The following is a 20,994-nucleotide window of genomic DNA, read 5'->3' as shown; positions in this document are numbered from 1 at the left end:
TGCGTTAAACTTAAAGTGGAATCACAGCGTGACAAGACGCAGTTTACGCTCACCTTGTTTGCATGTCGCAGTTTTTTAGGACTTTTTTAGGATCTTTTTAAAGATTTGACAATGCCTCATTATTATTTAAAAGGATTGCTGATACAGACCAAAAAAGTTGCACCTCTACTGCAGATATAGTATCCCTTGTAGTGCTACAAACAGGCCCCAAAATGCATTTTACTGTGTTTTTAATATTTGTCTCGTAATAAAAAATCAAATCGACGCAAATACTCGAAATATTTGCCATTTTTGCCATAGCTAAGCGAATGAAACTGCGAACCGTTTTGCCGTGTTTGCCGCTGAGTCTTGCACATGTATTTGCAACTCATTATCCACAAAAAATAGTTTAACGTCCTAAGTACGTCCCTAATAATGACGTCAGGTGTTAACGACCCTCGCTCCTTAATAAAGTCATAACATAAAATGGTTACAATCGGAACAATTCGTACATAGGCGGATGTGTTCGAATCTTTACCTTTCGAAACATGTAAAGTAAAAATTGGTTTGCCTTTTTAAAATGGTATGCAAATGGTTTATATTATTGATCGTGAGTGAAATAATGTTCTCCGGTTCATATTTTTATCGTAAAAGGATATTGCTCAAAAACACCAAAATTCGTAGTGTATACAAACAACAATTTAATACTATAAGTGTAAATAACTACATTATTATTACCTACGAAATCGAAAATTAAAGTTTTATGCAAATGACTTACATTTCATCCTTACTATTGGCAATACCATTATGAAATTTACTCTTGAAAGATTGACGTAAAACTAATTCATAAAGTAAGTTTTCGACCTTAAAAGCACCAACCACTAATTAACACGATTAAAATGTATCTAACCGAAAGATCCCACTTATATATTTCATATTTAAATGAACGTCCATCACGACTTTTAAAATACGTGTTTATTACTTCGATTCTCTCGATATACTGTTGAATAGAAATGAAATAAGTTGTTTGTGTTTGTTAAACGCTGATGCTTTTTAGTCCCTATTTTAAGAGATAAGCTTTTTGCTCATATTTCTAGTCGTTTTTATATAGCGGTAAACACACGCATAACTTTCACTAATACTCCGAGGTGACCTTCAATGGTCACACGAACGTGTTTTTAGAAAGAAAAAGTTATTACGAATATCTTTTAAAATTTAATGTGTTCTCGCCTTTTGCAGTTTGCGTTTTTTATTGTACATCGAGAAGAAGATACGCATTTATGATTGTTGTTATTTAATTGGTAATGAGGACATTTATTTGTAATAGAAAAATGTGGCTATTGGAACGTATGTTTTATGAAAATCTGTATGAATTTGTAAATAAATCGTACGGGCATGGGCATAGCGAGAAATTCTTCCTAGCGGGAAGGGGGCAGATTTTTCAATAGCTATAGGTTTATATGTATAGTTTTAATGTGTTTGGTTTCTATATTTTTAAGCTTTATGCCGATATCGTGACCCGTAAGAGCCTTTTTCCAGGGGGGGTAGAGAACCCCCCCCCCATTACCCCTACCTATTTACGCCCATGCATGCGGCCAATTTTTCTTGCAGAAATAAATTCAAAAATATTGTATGCGCTTGGTACACGAAAAACTAATAGGAAGTCGTCTATCTGTGCGTCTGTCTGTATGCACGTCACAGTCCACTCATCTCCATTTGTACACATATTATGATTAAATTTTTTTGTCCGTACATAGATTGATGGCTCAAAAATAGAAATGATAAAATTTTTGGAACTTTTTTTGAGCGCCCTTCCTATGGAATGAAATAAAAAATAAAATGCAACAAACCCTTTTTAAAATATTGTATTTTTCACCCATTAGTCAGAAGATATTCGCTTTCAAGCTCGTTATCAAATTTCGATGATACAACGAAAAAAATCTTAGATTGAAAGACACCTCATCAATGTTTATCTGAAATTTTTATTTTGTTTTTTAAAACCTTTAGAATGTGATTTTCGCAAAATCCGTTTATAGTGCGCCCCTATGTACGAGAATATGCTGTCAAAATTTCATTCAAATCGACTCAATAGTTTCGGCCGTGCGTTGATCATCGTCAGTCTATCTTGTCTAATATACCTAAAAAGTTCATTTAGTTTCATTAGATCACAGGCGCATTAATATTCCACAGATAAAGGTTTTATCGTAACTTAGTTGTAGGAGTTGCTTCCATTTAGGTAAGGGGTCATTTTTTGGACCCCTTCCTACCATTTCGAAATGCAAGTTTCACTTTTAACGATCTCTCAACAAATATTATTTCACAAAAGCTAGTCCACCCCTATTCTATATACGATTTTTTTGTCATTAAAAATATCATGTTTATCGTAATAAAAAATATTAAGAATGCCGAAGTTAAGAAAAACATTAAAATAAAATTGTTGAACTGCGAATGTCACATTTCCATAGACCCCCCTCCTTTTCAATCATGTGATATCTCGTTACGCTCCTCCTCCCAACCCCTTTTGCGATCGTATATTACGAACGACTCCCAGGCCCTTTAATTCAGTTATTATTGATCGCAAGTGGGTAATGTAAGCTCTATGGTTAGCTAGCTCTAGCTGAATTTGGAATGAAAATTTTTGTGCTTTTGATATAGCCACTACATTTTTATGGAGATTATTGAAGAACTCGAAAAAAAAAAACATTAATAGTTCTTCATTTGGGTATTTTCCTGTGTTTATTATTATCAATGTTTGTATCATACAGACGTTTACTATTTTTCACAACATTTCTTCAAGGTAAACTAAAAGCTGGAAAGCAGAATTTTAGTGTTTTGTCTAATTACAGTAGAATCCTATTATAATGACATCGAAGGAAAATAACAAACACGTCATACTAAGCGGACGACATACAAAGCATAGTCTTAGAAAATAAACAACTTTCTATTTTGGTTAGTTTTTTAGTTTAATAGAGAGAAAAACTACAAACTTTATGTATTTATTAACAGAAAAAGGAAAAGAATGATGAATTGTAATATTAATATACATAAGAAGGGTCAGAAAAATGAGCGAAAATGTTATTATTAATCATTTGGGTCACTATAGCCGGATATATGATTTCTTGAGAATCATAATAAACGATATGTCACTTTAAACGGAGTCATTATATCCAAACTTTTCTATAGAGAGTTTAATATGAAAACCAAACTTAACTCTGCAATTACACCATATTAAGTGGTTGGTCAATATAGGCGGAGTCATAATAAACGAATTCCACTGTATTAATCCTCAAAAACTAAATGAGATATTTCGTGAGAGTCGATCCAGTAGAACTTGGAAAAGCTGGCATTTTCTCTAGTAATAAGGTGTCTTAATCACAATTACAATTTAAATTTATCAAGTAATATTAAAAACAACGTCCAATTTTTTTACGAGGGGATATGTTGCGATATTATTAGCATCAAATGGGGACATTTCTTAAACATCTAAAAATTAAACAGTACAAACATGTTACTGATTGTATGTTTGCTTTCCGGTGTGAAAATGTTATCAAATTAATTAAACAACTTTGTTTTGCGAAGCTATCGTAGACCCTACAAAAGTTTTAGGGCTCTGTTGTGCTCAACAAATCTATCGAGTAGCTAGCTATCGTGCTTTAGATCCATTTAATAACAAAAGCTTAGAGTCCGAAAAGGAACTTTTTGTTTATTTGTCCCAGATTCCTTACGGATTGAATGTTTATCCTTTGAAACTTTCGTCGAACTCGGAAAATCTAATTGCAACCAATTTTAACTGATATACATTGATTTTTATCTAATTTGATGAATTCCTAATATCCAGATCTATGTACCAATTTACTGACAAGAAGACGGTAAATCCTTGCGGTATTGGAGTATTCCAATTGGAATTTGGTTTTACCTATATGCACAGTCTATTCCAATTTGTCAGAATTGTGACCTTGAAGAAATCTGCGCGAAGATAAAAGAATACACCTAGGCGTGAGCAAGACAGAAATAGTTGCAACAAGCTTGAACAAGCAGAGTTCTCGATAGGCGGTCTTAGGAGATCAGCTAGAACTGTATAGTACTAGAAGAAAATGTTTAGCAATTTCTTAAAACAAAAATGTATATAAATTAACAATAGAAAATAAAGCAAAAGTTTTATAGGTGTGTAGAATGTTAAGTTAATTCACTTGTTATTATTTTTGGCTAAATATGCTTTTAAATAAAACATATTCTTAAATTTTAACGAGGCAGTTTAAATAGTTTTGCAAATGGTACTGGTAGTAGTTTACACTTTTATCTAGTTCTCGCTCGATGATCGGTGGAGAAATGAGCTCCGCAGACAAATATGATTGAATTTGGAATTATGCTACGGCGCATCCTAATAAAGGGAAGGGGGCATATCTCCAACTTCTTGAAACGAACAGTAACTGTGACACTCAATAAAATAAAACTATTCAAGTGTTGGTCGGACTGAGTTGGACGCTCACACTCATTCTTTTCTATGCTGAATGAATCTTTGTATTGCCCAAGAACTTGAACATCCTATAGTTGATACGATCAAAATTGACATAGTCCGCAATAAATTATCTGTGAGAGTGAACGTATCTTGTTTTTTGTTTTCACGTGAAGGGACTTTGGTCATTTGGTGTGTCTTGAACACGCCCTTGTTAAGTTAGGAAATGCTTCATAAGTAGTACAGATAAAGTGAAAATAGATAACCGAATAATAGTAAGCGATGCAACGGTTAGAGATTGCTCAGATACGCGAAAGATCACGATCGGCTTTCCTTAAGGACGTTTGAGAGGTACAATCGGAGACAAGAGTACATAAAATTAGAAATTCGTGATTAATTAGGTTTTGCAGCATATCATGAGGTAAATAAATACTATCTATACTAAAAAAAACTATACGGTTTGAGAGAAAATTTGGAATTTGACCAAAAACTTTGAATAAAATAAGGAATAACGAATAATATGGAAAATTCTTAACTGACTTTTGGCAGTGAATGTGCCTTGATTTCAACTTCGAAACAAAAAATTTTTAGTTTCAATCTCTATTAATAATGAGCGTAAAACTTTTTAATATGTTTAAATAATAATTAAAACTTTAAAATTGCATTTATTTCAGACAATTATAAATATTATCATTATATTATCAAGTAAAAACGAGATTTTCAGCTAATTTTTCATTTTTTCCTCGATAACCATTTAGTGAATTTGAATAACCTTACGCTAAAGTGATTCTCCAGAGTTCAAGTTACTTATTATAAAAGTTTGAAATTTCTGGTAGCTTTTTTCTGTTAATAAAAATAAATTTAATCTGTTCGGTTAACGAATCTCCATAAAATGACGTGTAAAATTACAATTGTTTAAAATTTCAATAACTTTTTAACGGTTTAGTGAATCGCTTTGTAATTTTTACAGAAGTTTTAGAATTGAATGAGGAACGTTCTTCCAAATTTTTACTTATCTCGTAGCATTTTGACATACCTCACAAACATCGTTAATGCCCCAGAATGTTCAACTTTCTCTAAAGTCCGATGCTGACAACATGCCCAAATTCTGCTTGTCTGTTACACATCAATTGGTGTAATGTTGTTCCTTTTTCATTATTAGTGTCCGCTGCAATTCCTATCTGACATCTCTTTTCTATGTTACGATATTCCTTACAACGTCTTTCATGAGTAAAAGTAGGCGTTCTGTCAGCAACCGCTCTAGTCTAGTTAGTAAGTTGAAAGAATAAAGTAAATGCGACAATTTTATTGTGGACTATGCCAATTTTGAACGTCCAAACCAGATCCTAAACAACCAGAGGAAAATCTGCATTCTGCTCGTCTTCATTCCTATCTATGATTCTAATGTGTCTAACAAGCCCTTCATACATATCTCAGAATGTGTTCTACCATCCAATGTATCTGCTTTTCCTTATTGACGTTCATAGCACCCTTTGTTCTCTTACTCTTCTGAATACTCCTTCATCTTTAATTATTCCTATCCACGGTATTTTCATCATCCGCCTACAAATCCACATCTCAAATACATCTAACTTTTCTTTAGAATTTCTAATTAACCATTTGCAGACACAGATGCGATTTCAGTTTATTACAAGCCACTCCACCCTGCATGATATACGAAAATAAGAACTTGAATTATTACTTCAGTTCGCTAGCAGAATGTGAATTAACTCTCTTTAGACTTCTTGAAAAAAGCGATGGATTTATTACTATCAAAAAGATCAGGTAATACGGATAAATCATTAAATAATTTACATGAACGGTAAATTAGTAAGTTGCGTTGTCAAGATAAGTTACATAACGGTAGCCTTCTTGGGAATCACGTAATAATTACTTAGGAATTCGAATGATAATTAATTGTAATAGTGCCGGGCAATCAATAAAAGAACGAATTAGTTTAAACAATAAGAGGGGATCAATGTACAATCTAAATCATACAATCATAGAGCAAATACCCAAACACTTAGCAATTGACTTCTAACATTATTGAACCAGTCATTTCTGTATTATTGTACCTAACTTGAATGACGTTAGCCGCATGAAACGATATGGTTTAGTCCTATTTAAATCATACAAGATATAGGAGGATCAAATAATAGAACTATAAATAACTATTGATATAGGTAACGAAACTAACGCAGATTACAGCGAACGTATTAAAATTTTTCAATTCCTTGAAACTTCTAAATAAAAAACATCGTTTGCCATTGCTTGCAGAAACAGGATTTAAGAGGAGTAGGGGTTGGTCTAGATTAGATTCATCATAAGGTCGTCAGTCCTAAGACTGTTGCGACACGCACTTCCACTCTTTCCTATCCTGAGCTAATCTTCGCATTTCCCTAAAACTAAAACAACCCTCATAAGGATGAGAGTATAACTACTTACGAATAGTAATCTAATCTCGGTCTACCTCTACGCCTCCTAACTCCCGTTTCTGCCTCTAATATGTCTGACTAGACCTTCATTCCCGGGAAAGTGTCCTACTAATTAACTAAATCTCGTCTGTCTTATAGACTTCCATAGTCCCCTGTTCTTCTATTCTTCCTAATACCTCATCATTTATAACCTTCTCTATCCACGGTATCCTCATCATTCGGCTATAACACCACATTTCGAAAGCTTCTAAGCTTTTTTTTCGCAGCGCCCACTGTCCCTGTTTCGCACCCGTAGAGCGCCAAGCTCCGAACATACACCTTTAACAACCTTTTTCTTATTTCTAAATTAACCATTCGCGAACATAGAAGTGACTTCTTTTTATTGAAGGCGACTCGACCTTGGGCTATCCTCTGTTTTATATCCCTACTACTCCTTCCGTCCTGACTCATCTGACTTCCTAGTTACCTAAAATCGGCCATTTCTTCTCATTTTTCGTCTGCTATCTTTATATTCGCTCTTTCCCTACTTTTTCTTCCCTTGCATACCAGTATTTTTGTTTTACTTTTATTTATTTTCATACAGTACTGTTTTATCAGTACCGTATCCATTTTATTTAAAGCTATCTCTAGGTCCTCCTTGCTAGATGCTAATACTGCTATATTATCTGCAAATCTGAGCATACTAATCTTTTGCCCTTGTATATCTATCCCTATAGTTCTACTGTCTTTAATGATGTTGATCGCATCTTCGATGTATAGATTAAAAAGTAGCGGTGACAGTGTGCATCCCTGTCTGACTCCCTTCCTAATATTTACTACTCTATGTTGCAACTGCCTGTTCTTTATACAAACTATGTATCAATCTTCTATCTTTGTAACTCATCCCTACATTTTTAAATATATTTAACATCTTATACTTAACATACTTAAGAATGTGGAATGTTCTAGTTTTAGGGAAATGCGAAGATTTGCTCAGGATAGGAAAGAGTGGAGGTGCATGTCCAACCAGTCTTAGAATTGACGATCCTATGATGATGATGTTAATGGGTAAAATAAATTGATCGAATAATAAGGCGTTGAAGTTTTATAACTGCCTGTACTTTATTATTATCTAGATAAACTACTACCAAGCCTATCTATAATATATGGTTATAATGCAATGTAAATTACTTCTTCATAATTAAAATAATTATTTCAGCATATAATAAAATTAAGATCCTGTAGCTATTCGATTATAAAATAGTTAGTTGCTAAATTTAATTATTGTTAACAGGCAAAGGATGGGCACCAACGTTGGAAGGAGTGAAACAGTACTTCAGAGAACCAACACCTACACCAGACTATCTGATTACCGAAACTTCTACATCTGTTGATACTGCTTTCACCCTAAGGGACATAAATAGAAATAGGGATGTTGGCATGCAGGTAATACAATTTATTAATATAAATTGACTTGTATGGTTAGTATGTTAACCGAAAAGATACCATTTGATTATTTTCGTAGTAACTAATATTCGAGTTCAGAGTTAATTCTCTTGTACGTTTTATTTTGCTCACTAATATATAAACTTATTTGCATTTCCGGAAAATAGGGCGGGATCCTGTTAGTGGAAAAGAAGGGAATTTCTTACATTTTTTAGAAGAAAATAATTTAAGTACCTTCAAAAATGTAACTAATATGTCCGTTTTAACTGCAGCGGATTTAATCTCGTTTTATTCAAACTGGAAAAGTTACCAACGAATCTAGAATAACTGAAAAGTTGTATTAGAAACAAGAATTAGCAATTATATCTTTAAATTTCTCCTCGACATATTTTGAAATACTCGAAATAGACTAATGCAAAAAGTTTAACAGATCATAGAAAGATTCTATTACGTATATTTCAAATGCATGGAATATTGGTAGGATTGATAATGATTATGATATGCGATACCGGAGCTTATTCTCCTCAATGCCATACACTTCGTCGACCAAAATTGGTCTCACACGCGCATAACGTCATTTCGAGACCAGATTACAGAGCGAAGTTGCTAGAAAGTAAATAAGTTTTATACGATTATGTTGCGTGAGAACAGCGGTAAATATAAAGTAAAGTTATAAGGTAACATTATTATGAAAAATATGGAATGAATAGTTTCACATTCAATGTGTCATTTGTAAGAATTAAAAATCTGCAAGATAGTTCTCTATAGAAAGCAATCGAACCATTTTTGTATAGGAAAATCAAAAAACTCAAAAAATTAATATACTAGTTAATGCATAATTGCAGTACAAACAAAATTTAGAGGTATTTCGTAAATTGCTTGAACGATCCAATACTGAATTTACCAATCCGATTATGAAGGCAGTAATTATAAACTACTATTAAAAATCACTTCAAATTTCAAAATGGTTCTATTACTGTCTATAAACGACCGTTTTGCGGTTTTTCTATTCTCTACAAATGTGTCACGCCCAATGCTCTGACTATCAAGCTACGAAAGGTGACAACAGCAACAGTGACGAAACTGTACCTATTAAGTGTTAAGTCCGTCGAACTAATATATATATATATATATGCTAAATGAAACACTTTAAAATTCATAAGTAACTTGAGGTAATTTGCAGTGCATAAAAATTAAAAATGAATTTTCACATTAATATTTAATATTAACCGTTTAAGGGTAACGTGCTCGCTGTGAAATACTCAAGCTTTTATTTTCTCTCGAGTTACCTATACAGCTATAGATTATGATGACTAATAGAAAGAAAGACTCATCACTGAACAGAATTTGTTCAATAAATTTATCATTTCTGCTCGTCTCTCTCATCATTCCTTCTCAAAGCTCTCCGCCTTATGTGATCCTCCGGGAAAATTTCTTTAGTAGATATCTAGCCAGCAAGTTCCAGCATTTGCACTTGTTATGTTTCAAAATATTCCTAGCTGTTTGAGGCTTAATTCAAGTTTGTCAGAAATTTGAACACAGTTTTCGAAAGTTAACTTCCGTTAAACTACAAACAAGGTTTCGTAGTGTTCCCTTTCTACCTGTAATGGACGAACAAGTTGCTTCTCGTCTATTTGAGTACATTTTTACAGTTTTCTAACCATTCGAACTTACAAATGATTTCCAAATCCAAGTACACCATCGATAAACTTACCAGAGTACTACTATTTAATAAATTCTCTTTTTTGTCGATTGTTCGAACATACATTTTTAAAAATTACATACGTTTGAAAAGCTACAAGAATTAAGTTTTTATATACCTAGAATCTTTCACGTTTATAGTCGAGCACCAACAGTATAATATAACCAAACTACAGTTCCACAGTAATAATGTATACCGCTGATTCAGCCTTTGAACTTTATACCGTGTAAATAGTTGTACTATAAAAAGTTGTATATACTAAGAATAAATCATTCTTAAAAGATAGATTCAAGACTCTTTATTACCCTTTCGAGGTTTTGTAAATGTACCAACGAACGCACAACTAAAATCCCCAGATCGACTATCGGCTCTTGATACAGCCACTGACTGAGCCACTCTATCAACCTTATACGCTGCTATTTAATAAAATAACGGACATATTAGTAAATTATCAATCGCTTTGAATTAACAAGCTTCTCAATGATCCACGAAACTTTTATTATCATTTTATCATCATCGTCATAAGGTCGCCAGTCCTAAGAATGGTTGTACACGCATCTCCATTCCTTCCTATTCTAAGCTAGTCTTCGTATTTCCCTAAAACTAGAACATCCCACATCCTTAACTATTTGCAAACAGTAACCTAATCTAGGTGTACCTCTACTTCTCTTAACTTCTGTTTCTACCTCTAATATGCCTCTGACTGGACCTTCATGCCTGAGGTGTCCTACCTACCTATCTTGCCTATTTTTTATTGACTTCCATAGAGTCCTCTGTTCTCCTATTCTTCACCTCGTCATTTCTAACCTTCTCTATCCACGGTATCCTCATCATTCGCCGGTAACATCACATTTCGAACGCTTCTAACTTTTTCTTTTCCGCTGCGCCCACTGTCCATGTTTCGCACCCTTCCAGTGCTGCGTTCCAAATATACTTTTAACAATCTTTTTCGAATTCTAAATTAACCATTCCCGAGCATAGAAGCGACTTCTTTTTATTGAAGGCGACTCGACCCTGCGTTATCCTCTGCTTTATATCCATACTACTACTTCCGTCCTGACTTATCTAACTGATACTTCCTAGATACCTAAAATCAGCCACTTCGTCTCCTATCTTAACATTCGCTTTTTCTCTACTTTTGCTTCCTTTGCATACTAGTATTTTTGTTCTACCTTTATTTATTTTCATACAATAGTGTTTTGTCAATACTGCTTCTGTTTTATTTAAAGCTATCTCTGACTCCTTCTTGTTAGATGATAATACTGCTATATCATCTGCAAATCTAAGCATACCAATCTTTTGTCCCTCTATCCCTACAGCTGTACTGTCTTTAATGATTTTAATCATGTCTTCGATGTATAGATTAAAGAGTAGCGGTAACAGTGTGCATCCTTGTCTGATTCCCTTCCTAATATTTACTTCTCTACGTTACCGTCCCAGCTCTATAACTGCCTATTGTTATTTATTTCTAAATCTACAAATCCTATGTACGCGCTCTTCCCTTTCTTTATAGTTTTCTATATTGTTACCCGTAAAGCTAGAATGGCCTCCCGCGTTCCTCTATTTCTTCTAAACCCAAATTGATCTTCCCCTACTAGTGTTTCCGCTTTTTTCTCCATTCTTTTCTGTACAATTCTAGTTATTATTTTTGAGGCATGGGAATTGGGATAATTGTTCTATATTTCTCGCACCTATTCGCGTCTCTCTTTTTTGGTATGGTTACTGCCACGTTCCGTTATAATCTTCCGGGACTCTCCCCGTCTCGTAAATGCAACCAACTGTAGCTTGAACATACGATGTCCTGCAAATTTCCGCTTGTATTCCATCTATACCTGGTGCCTTATTATTCTTTAAGTTTTTTGATGCTACATGGAGTTCTTCCCTCGTAATTGGATAACATAGTTCATCTGTATCCACACTATTTTTCTTTTCTAATATATCTCCTAATTAATGGGCTGCATATAGGTTCTCTGAGTTTTATTTCCACCTGGTCTGCCTTTGTCTCATTTTCTATCAAAATCACCCCTACCTCGTTTCTTATATTATTGCTACTGTACCCTACATCTCTAAAGTTCCTTTTAATTATATTATAAGCCTCATCCGTTTTACCTACTTCATACTTTTCTTCTACTTCTTTACACCTCATATGAATCCACTGTTCCTTAGTTACCCTACACTTCCTAATTATTTCCCACCTTATCGCCTTATATCTTTTTAACCCTCTTCGTCTGTCCTCTTTTTGTATTTCCGCCTCTCTTCTATCAATTCATTATCATTATAATGCATCAAATAAAGTATACCTGTTAGGTGGCGTGTAATTTTTTATGAATTATTATAGTTACTAATAGACGACTGTTTTTTACGTTCGAAATATTCAAATTATTGATTCGAACTTTTTGTTCATTTGTACTGTTGGCATGCAGGTAATACAATTTATTAATATAAATTGACTTGTATGGTTAGTATGTTAACCGAAAAGATACCATTTGATTATTTTCGTAGTAACTAATATTCGAGTTCAGAGTTAATTCTCTTGTACGTTTTATTTTGCTCACTAATATATAANTGTCTTATGAAAATAACTAATGTCTAGTTACTCTCAGCGAGTCTACAAAATAACTATTCTATCAAACTTAAAATTTTGTACACTAGATTCCGAAATCGACAAATTATCCCTCCCAATAACGAGGTTATTGATGGTAATACCAATGCACAATATACTAACCATGGGATAAACCCTCATTTGTGCTTCTGCGAATTTGCCTACGTGACCGTAAATTTCGAAAATATTTCTAAGTCCAATAACAACAAAATTTACACTAAAGGTATAATAAAATATGAAAATGTTTATGCCAAAAAGTCCCTGCGTCGGCATATCACAAATAAGGTTCCTTAACAACAACACTTGCAATAAGCCCCGTTTTTTTACAGATAAAAAACAGAACATCAGTCGACGCAACGACTAGAACTGATGAAAACGTCAAAGAAAATGAGGTTGGCACCGGTTTAAATCACTACAAAAGAAAACATTCCCACGATCAAAGCAAATGCTCCATGGAGGCATATGAAATAATGAAGGTGAGCCGCGATTAACAACTGTTTCACTTTACACGTTTCACGACCACTTTTTTCTTTTCCAGGACAATCTTCTCCTTTATAACCACGCAAGGTTGATGTCACAAAATAATCACAGCAAGGACTATCTCGTATCTATAATGTTTTCACATTACGACCAAAACAATAACGGAATTCTCGAAAAATCTGAGCTTGAAAAGGTAAACAGTTTTTTACTATTGCTCTTGTCTAAGTAGAAAGGTTTATTTTCAAAGTGTTTCGTAATAAAAGAAATTATGAGTGCTGTCAACACAGGGCAAAGTAGTATTACGTACTTAGTATCAGCAATTTCTTGTGCTAAAGTGTACGATGTGTTGCATACCTATTTACAAACAATTTTTAACACAAAGAAAGCGATTAAACAAATTGTTCATAAAATTGAATTTCGACCACTCGAAGCAATGGTGCTAACAGTGACTGATAGGGAGAAGAACTTGTCATATTTAATGATATTAATAAAAGCCAAAACGAGTTCGTATTTTGTATGAGAGAACTGTAGGTCAAAAAGTATACCTACCTGTGTATTAGTGCTTAGGAAACTTACATTTCTTTGTTTCTTTTGTGTACTCACTTGCTGAGGTGTAATTTAAATATGACTACATACTATCATCGATGAACAAATGTAATTAATTCATTTATACCGTGATAGGCATCTAATCATTATGCGTAGTAGTGGTAGTTTTGTTGATGTTCATTTTAACCGATCGACAAGCGGTATTGTTTACATTCTCCATCGCTGCAGCTGAGCATAGAAGTGATTTCTTTTTATTAAAGGCGATACGACCCTGTGCTATCCTCTGCTTTATACCCGTACTACTCCTTCCGTCCTGACTTATCTGACTTCATAGATATCAAAAATCAGCCACTTCTTCTAATTTTTCGTCTCCTATCTTTATATTCGCTCTATAACTGCCTGTTCTTTATACAAACTAAGTATCACTCTTCTAATTTTGTAACTCATCCGTACATTTTTAAGTATATGTAACATCTTGTTCCATTTAACATTGTCAAAAGCTTTTTCTAAATCTACAAATCTTATTTACGAACTCCTTCTTTTTTCTATAGTTTTCTCCATTGTTACACGTAAAGCAAGAATGGCCTCCCGCGTTCCTCTATTTCTTCTAAACGCAAATTGATCTTTCCCTAATAGTTCATTGGTCCTTTTTTTCATCCTTCTCTGTACAATTATAGTTAAGATTTTTGACGCATGGGAAGTTAAGCTAATTGTTCTAAATGTCTCGCACCTATCCGCGTCTCTCTTTTTAGGCATGGTTACTACCACGTTCCGTTTATAATCCTCTGGAACTTTCCCCTTCTCGTTAATGTGACTGACTAGCTTAAACATACGATCTCTAACCTCTTGTCCTGCATGTTTTAGAATTTCCCCCTGTATCCCACCTATCCCTGGCGCCTTATTATTCTTTAAGATTTCTAATGGTACATCGAACTCTTCTCTGTAACTTACCTCGTCTATCTCCACACTATCTTTCTTCTCTAATATATCTCCTAACTCAGAGCCTGCGTATAGGTTCTCTAAATATTCTTTCTTTATTATTCTTTTTCTCATTTTCTACCATAATAACCCCTGCCTAGTTTCTTATATTATTACTTCTGTATCCTACATCTCTAAAATTCTTTTTAATTATATTATACGCCTCATCGGTTTTACCTACTTCAAACTTTTCTTCTACTTCTTTACACATCCTATCAATCCGTTGTTCCTTAGCTGCCTTCCTAATTATATCCCACTTTATAGCCTTATATCTTTTTTGCCTTTCTTCGTTTGTCCTGTTTTTGTATTTCCGCCTTTCTTCTATTAATCCTAAAATCTCATTTGTTATCCAGGGTTTCCTACTTTCGTTTCGTTTAAGAACTAGTATATTTGTAACTGCTAACTTTAGGCATGTTTTAATGCAGTTCCATTCTGTCTCTTGTTTCTCCCGCCGCCTTTAATATTTCATCTGTCCTTTTACCTAGCCTATCACGCGTTTCGTTACATTTTAGCTTTTCTAAGTCAAGACGTCTCCTACCTTTCCTCTTTTTCAGAATTTTCAATTTAAGATTGGTTTTCATAACTACTAAGTTATGATCGCTGTCTATTTCTGCTCCTGAATAACTCCTACATTGCTTTAAATCTTTGCCCAACAAATATGTAATCTAACTAATATCTCCCTAAATCACCTGGCATCTTCCACGTATAGCGCCTCCTAACGTGATGGTTGAATAAAGTATTCGCGACGGTTAAGTTATGTTTATCACAAAATTCTATCTCCCCTATCATTTCTATTGCCTAGTCCAAAAGAACCTGCTATTGCATCCACATTACCCTCACATATTACTGCGTTGAAGTCTCCTACAGCTATTAAGTCTTCCTGCCCTTTCACTAAACTTAACACGTCGTCTATATCTGCATTAACCGCTTTAACGTCTTCATCACTGTAAGATAATGTAGGCATGTAGACCTGCACTAATAACGTTTTTACCGGCTTTGAGTTTAATTTAACCATAATTATATCCTATCGCTTTTTTGTATATAACTTTCTACACTCTGGCCTACTTTTCTACGCATTACAATTCTTACCCCCGAATTACCTTTCACCGATCATGTATGTGTTCTAAAGTCTCCACTCCAGAAGTCTCCAGCTTCGGGTCAACGGACTTCACTAATGCCTACTATACCTAATTCTAATCCACTCATCTCTACTTATAAATTTTCCAATTTTCCTACTTGCCTCATTGTCCTAACATTCCACGCTCCAACTCGTGAAATATTGCATCTAATCCTATTGCACTTATTGATGACATCCCCCGAGGTAGTCCCCGCCCAGACATCCGAATAGGGGACTAGTTTACGTCCGGAGTGCTTTACCCCAGAGGACGTCATCATTTAATTTATCATTTGTACGTTGTATTCAGGATCATAATGTGGTGGTTTCCCGTTGCCTTCCACATCGCAGTATTGTGCATCAGAGTGCCATACCGATCCTCGTGATCTCGGTCACCTTGAGTACTGAAAGAGCTGCTGCCCTCTTTCAGGGACTTGTCTTAGTCTGGATTCTCTTAAAGAACCCTCCCCCATTATGGTTGAACCTATGGACCGACTTCCTAAATCATCGAAACTAGCAAGCCGATCCATCCACTCTAGTTCAAGGTTCAAGTCCCGTTGGGTCGGGTAGTAGAGACGCATTCAAATAATTAAACAAATACATAATTAAACGACTTTCCAGACTGCATATGTCTTTCTTATTATGTAGAAAACTATTTATTAGCAAAAAATATAAATTCGTGTAATTTGATTCAACTTTTATAAAATAAAGTGATTTGCTATTTACTAAATTATTTATTCTATAGAAGAATTCTGAATAATGGAATACTCTCCATTCATTGCGCTTTGGATTGATCATGTCATACTTTTATCAGTACCTAACAAAAATGTTGGAGACATTCCATCGCTTTTTTGAGCAATTACAATGCCTTCAACGCGGTAGCATAAAAGCTAAAAATTAAAGAAAAAAATTGTAAGCAGTGTCCTTTTTTCTTTTCCCTTTTGAGAACTAATCTAAACAAAAGAGAACTGGTTTGGAACATTTTTATGAAACGTTAAATAGTCCAATGTAGCTTATTCGCAAATTAACAGCTTGAAAAATAAAACGATTTAAAGCTTGAAGTTCAAATCGCCCGTTTTCCGACTATGAGTTATATGTCTAAGTAAATTACCAATTTATAGTCCACGGAACAGCACCGTCCTTTTCAAATTATTAACACTCGTCCGAAACCTCGAGAGTAATTTAATTTTAACGCAGTGAAAAAACTCTGGGGCATATGGGCTGTTTTCAATCTCGAAACCGGAATTCACGTCAGTTTAATGGTGTTAGGTATTAAAAACGTACAATCAACCGTTTGTATTTTACTTTAGTAATTCAATATGAAAACTAATTAAAAAGTTAGCGTATAAAAATTTTGGGTTATGTGGCAAAACCTCCCCCTAACATGTCAAATTAACGAAAGTACAAAAATTTATGAACTATCTGATATTCACGCAATTTAAAAATAAATATTTCTACAATCATAAAAATAAAAATAAAAGGTATCTGCCGTTAGCTCTTGGTACGGGTACTTTGTCTTTTGCGATTCTTTCTGAATAAATTTGAATTAAGTTTGTTCAACACTAATAACCCCTTATTAAAATATGTATTAAATTGGAGAAAAACTAAAACTTTCTAGTTTTAAATATTTCTATCAACAAAAACAATAAATTAGAATTTAATATTTATAGAAAAGACACGTTTACAGGTTGTATCATTTCTTCTGATCCTAATCATCCCTTTAACATAAAATTAGCAGCATTCTATTCCATGATAAATAGAACTGAATACTTTTATCGGAAAAAAATATATAACAAAAAAGTAAATTTGATAACATTAACAGCAGAAAATATTGGCTACAACAGAAATAGATAGTAAGTTACTAAAGAAAAAACAAAAATCTAATAACATCATTTACCCAGGTAATTCCAATTCCAATAATAACGTTTGGAGAAAATTACTATGTTTAGGTAAGATAAGCGAAATGGTTAGTAAAACCTTACATCAATACAATATTAGGGTAGCTTACTTCAATAACAAAAATCTAAGTGGAAATAATAATATTCTACAAATCAAGACTCTTTATTACCCTTTCGAGGTTTTGTANGGGTAAATAATCAATTGACAAGCAGAAAAGTATAAAAGAAAACCAGGAATCTATGAGATCAAATGTTCAAACTGTAACATTATCTGTAAAAGTAAGGCAAATTGTGCACCGAACATAGAAATTAGGTATTTCATTGCCGATATTTTATCTTTTCATTTCTTAAACAAACTCAAAATCTTTTGAACACAGCGTAACACCCCTGAAACTAAATTTCATTTATTGGACGTATATCACTGTACATTTATATGAAAAGCTGACTGATAAGGTATTTGTAGGACTTTTGCTATGCCACGTCGTAAAAGATGATGCCTATGTTCGGTTCTCAATCCATCGCTGTGTATAGGAAAATCAAAAAGAAATATTGGAGTAAGATTTCAAAAACACAAAAATTATGCAAAATACAGATAAAGTATATCAGGGTTAACAACACATTTAATTGATGACAAGGTATTTGTAGGACTTTTGCTATGCCACGTCGTAAAAGATGATGCCTATGTTCGGTTCTCAATCCATCTGTATATATAGGAAAATCAAAAAGAAACATTGAAACTCGTTTCTTGCAGCATTTCAATTATATTAAATCAAACAAACCTAACTCAGGTCTAGCTTGTCGTGTCTTAAATAATAATCACTCATTATGTAAAGAAAATATCAAACTGTTAAAATATGTAAAAAACATGTGGTTGGCAGATGTGAAATAAATAAAGCTATTAAAAATAAAAAAGTTCACATTAATGGTCAAATAGGTTTCGGTAATAACTCTCTACTTAGCGCTTCTATAATTTAACCTCCCACCCTTTTATTGATTGTAACATTATATATTTCTGTTATTACCTTAGTACTTATATATATACTTATAGTAGAATAGAACATAAAAAAATTATTTTATTCGATTGTGGTAACGTGCCTATCACGCTGAGGTTAGCTACACCAGGATTCGTTTTCAGCAAGTAGATATCCATATATTTAAATGGACCTTGTTTGAGCATACGTAATCCTAAAATGTAGCATCGCACCACAGATGGCGTTTACCGCGCCATTTGTGGTATTTTCTATATACTTATAGTACTTATAATACTCTTGAAAATGCCTTAACAGGCCGAAATGCGCATCGAGTTTGATTAATAAAAATTGTGACCAACTTCAAAGTATGTTATTTATTTATTTAATTACGACAATCAAATAGCCATCCTGGCCAAGATTTTCATGACAGTTTTTGCCCTAATCATGCCAATTTCACGGTACTCTTTCACTGACGAATACTTATCCACGTTGTACACATATTGAGTAAGCTATTTTATGATAAATTAATGAAGTAACTAATAAAAATGTTGAGCAGTATTCTGTAACCTGTAAAAAGGTCTAAAACTACATTTTCATAACCGAAGTACATCAAAGAGTAGCATGACTGATTAACAGGAAACGCATAGCCTAAAATTAGGGACGTGGAGATTTGAAGCTTTGAGATATCAATCTTTGATTATTTGGGTCGTATTTAAATACAAGCAGTGTTTCGCCATCTAGTGTGTATTTACTGTTACTGAAGTATTTTATGTAATAAAATTGAAATTGCGATCCACGCCTGGTTGTTTCAATAAATTTCTGGCCAAGAACTTAACAAACGTTCTTATTCTTTGGGAAATTTAGGTGCCCACCCGAGAGGGATTTTTTGAAATTTCATTCGTAAGGATTTGAAACGGAGTGGTACACTTTGCATTCATAAGCATTAGTTTTTCAAGATATCCTCGTAGGGGGATGAAAATATGGATCAGAGGAATGAGGGTTACATGCTGAACATTAAGACAGTGGAGGGTTGCAGCGCTTAAGGTCAAAAATTAATTTTGTGCTTGGGATTACGCTCAGTGAAGCGGGTACATGGATAAAATGAAAAACGAAAATTTACCTAAATATTTAAGCGATATTTATAATTTATCCCGCTAGCCCGTTGCTTCGTAAGTGAAAATAATAAAAAAATTATAATTTGGACCCGAATTTGTAAAAATAAAATCCCAGCAGAAATAAATTTACTAGGTATTTTAGTTGATATTACAAATATAATTGCAATAATTAAGAAACTTGAAATAAAAATAAGAAATTCTTCAATAGAAAATTTTAATTTTTGCGTTGTCATAAAAATTTAGTTAATTTCTTCGTGTAGATTATGAATAGAATATAATCGACTGTTATGATTAATCGCAATAAGCGATTACTCCTATAGCAATCGATTATCTGTAAAAAATGAAAATAATCGAATAATCGGATAATTTGCTCAGCCACGTGACCTTAACTCGACGATCCGACTGATTTAGCAAGACAGATCATATAAGAGGTGAGAAAAACTAAATGACGATAATAGTAGTGCTGGGCGATTATTCAATTTGACAATTTATTACTCCAAATAATTAATTACTCTGATTAATCGGAAAATCAGTTGTTTCGATTAATCGATTAATTGCAATAATCGTTTAATTGAAATAACCGATTAATTTGAATATTTGATTAGGAGAAACAACAGATTTTCCGATTAATCGGATATTTCTTCTAAAAAAACCAAAATTAATCGGTTATTCCAATTAAATTATTATTCCAGTTAATCGATTAATTAAAGTAACCGATTTTCCGATTAATCGACTATTTCTCCAAATCAAATACTCCAATTAGTCGGTTATATCAATTAAACGATTACGAAATAACCGATTTTTCGATTAATTGATTACTTCTCCTAATCAAATATTCAAATTAATCGGCTATTCCAATTAGACGATTAATCGAAATAATAAATTAATAAATGACTAATGGATTATTAATCGATTAATCGGATAATTTGATCAGACCTACAATCGTCATTAGCCTTACAATTTCGTGTTCAATCGAATTATATATATATACGGTGTATACTCTTTATAACGTCACTCGATTTGACGACAAACTCCTCAAAACGTCGAAATTGCTTGACTTTGGTTGGTTTACATTGTTTTCTATACAATATTACACTCTACATAGGGTCACGCTCACTCTATTTAACGACAACAATGCGGCATTATAAATCATCGAGCAGTACTTTCTAAGTTGCCGAAATAGATATGAACTGCAGCTGTGTACGTTGTTGAAGAAGACGATCCTGTCCCTCCACCAAGCATCAAAAAGGCACTTAATGCAGCGGAACTATTAAAAAAATACTTTTTATATAA

General features: G+C 33.5%; 1 protein-coding gene across 1 annotated transcript in view; it reads left to right on the top strand.

The window, feature by feature from the left end:
* Nucleotides 1–20,994, top strand: part of LOC108735198 (follistatin-related protein 5) — a 325,521-nt gene that overhangs the window by 264,380 nt on the left and 40,147 nt on the right. The window contains exons 5-7 of the mRNA XM_018467041.1: nt 8,144–8,295; nt 12,929–13,075; nt 13,138–13,272. Coding sequence (XP_018322543.1) covers nt 8,144–8,295; nt 12,929–13,075; nt 13,138–13,272 — 434 coding nt within the window. The remainder of the gene's footprint in view (nt 1–8,143; nt 8,296–12,928; nt 13,076–13,137; nt 13,273–20,994) is intronic.

This window comes from Agrilus planipennis, unplaced genomic scaffold (genome assembly GCF_000699045.2).
Source record: "Agrilus planipennis isolate EAB-ADULT unplaced genomic scaffold, Apla_2.0 scaffold27, whole genome shotgun sequence".
NCBI classification, from domain to species: Eukaryota; Metazoa; Arthropoda; class Insecta; order Coleoptera; family Buprestidae; genus Agrilus; species Agrilus planipennis.
The sequence above is the reverse complement of the archived record's forward strand: the minus strand, read 5'-3'. Positions and strand labels throughout refer to the sequence as shown.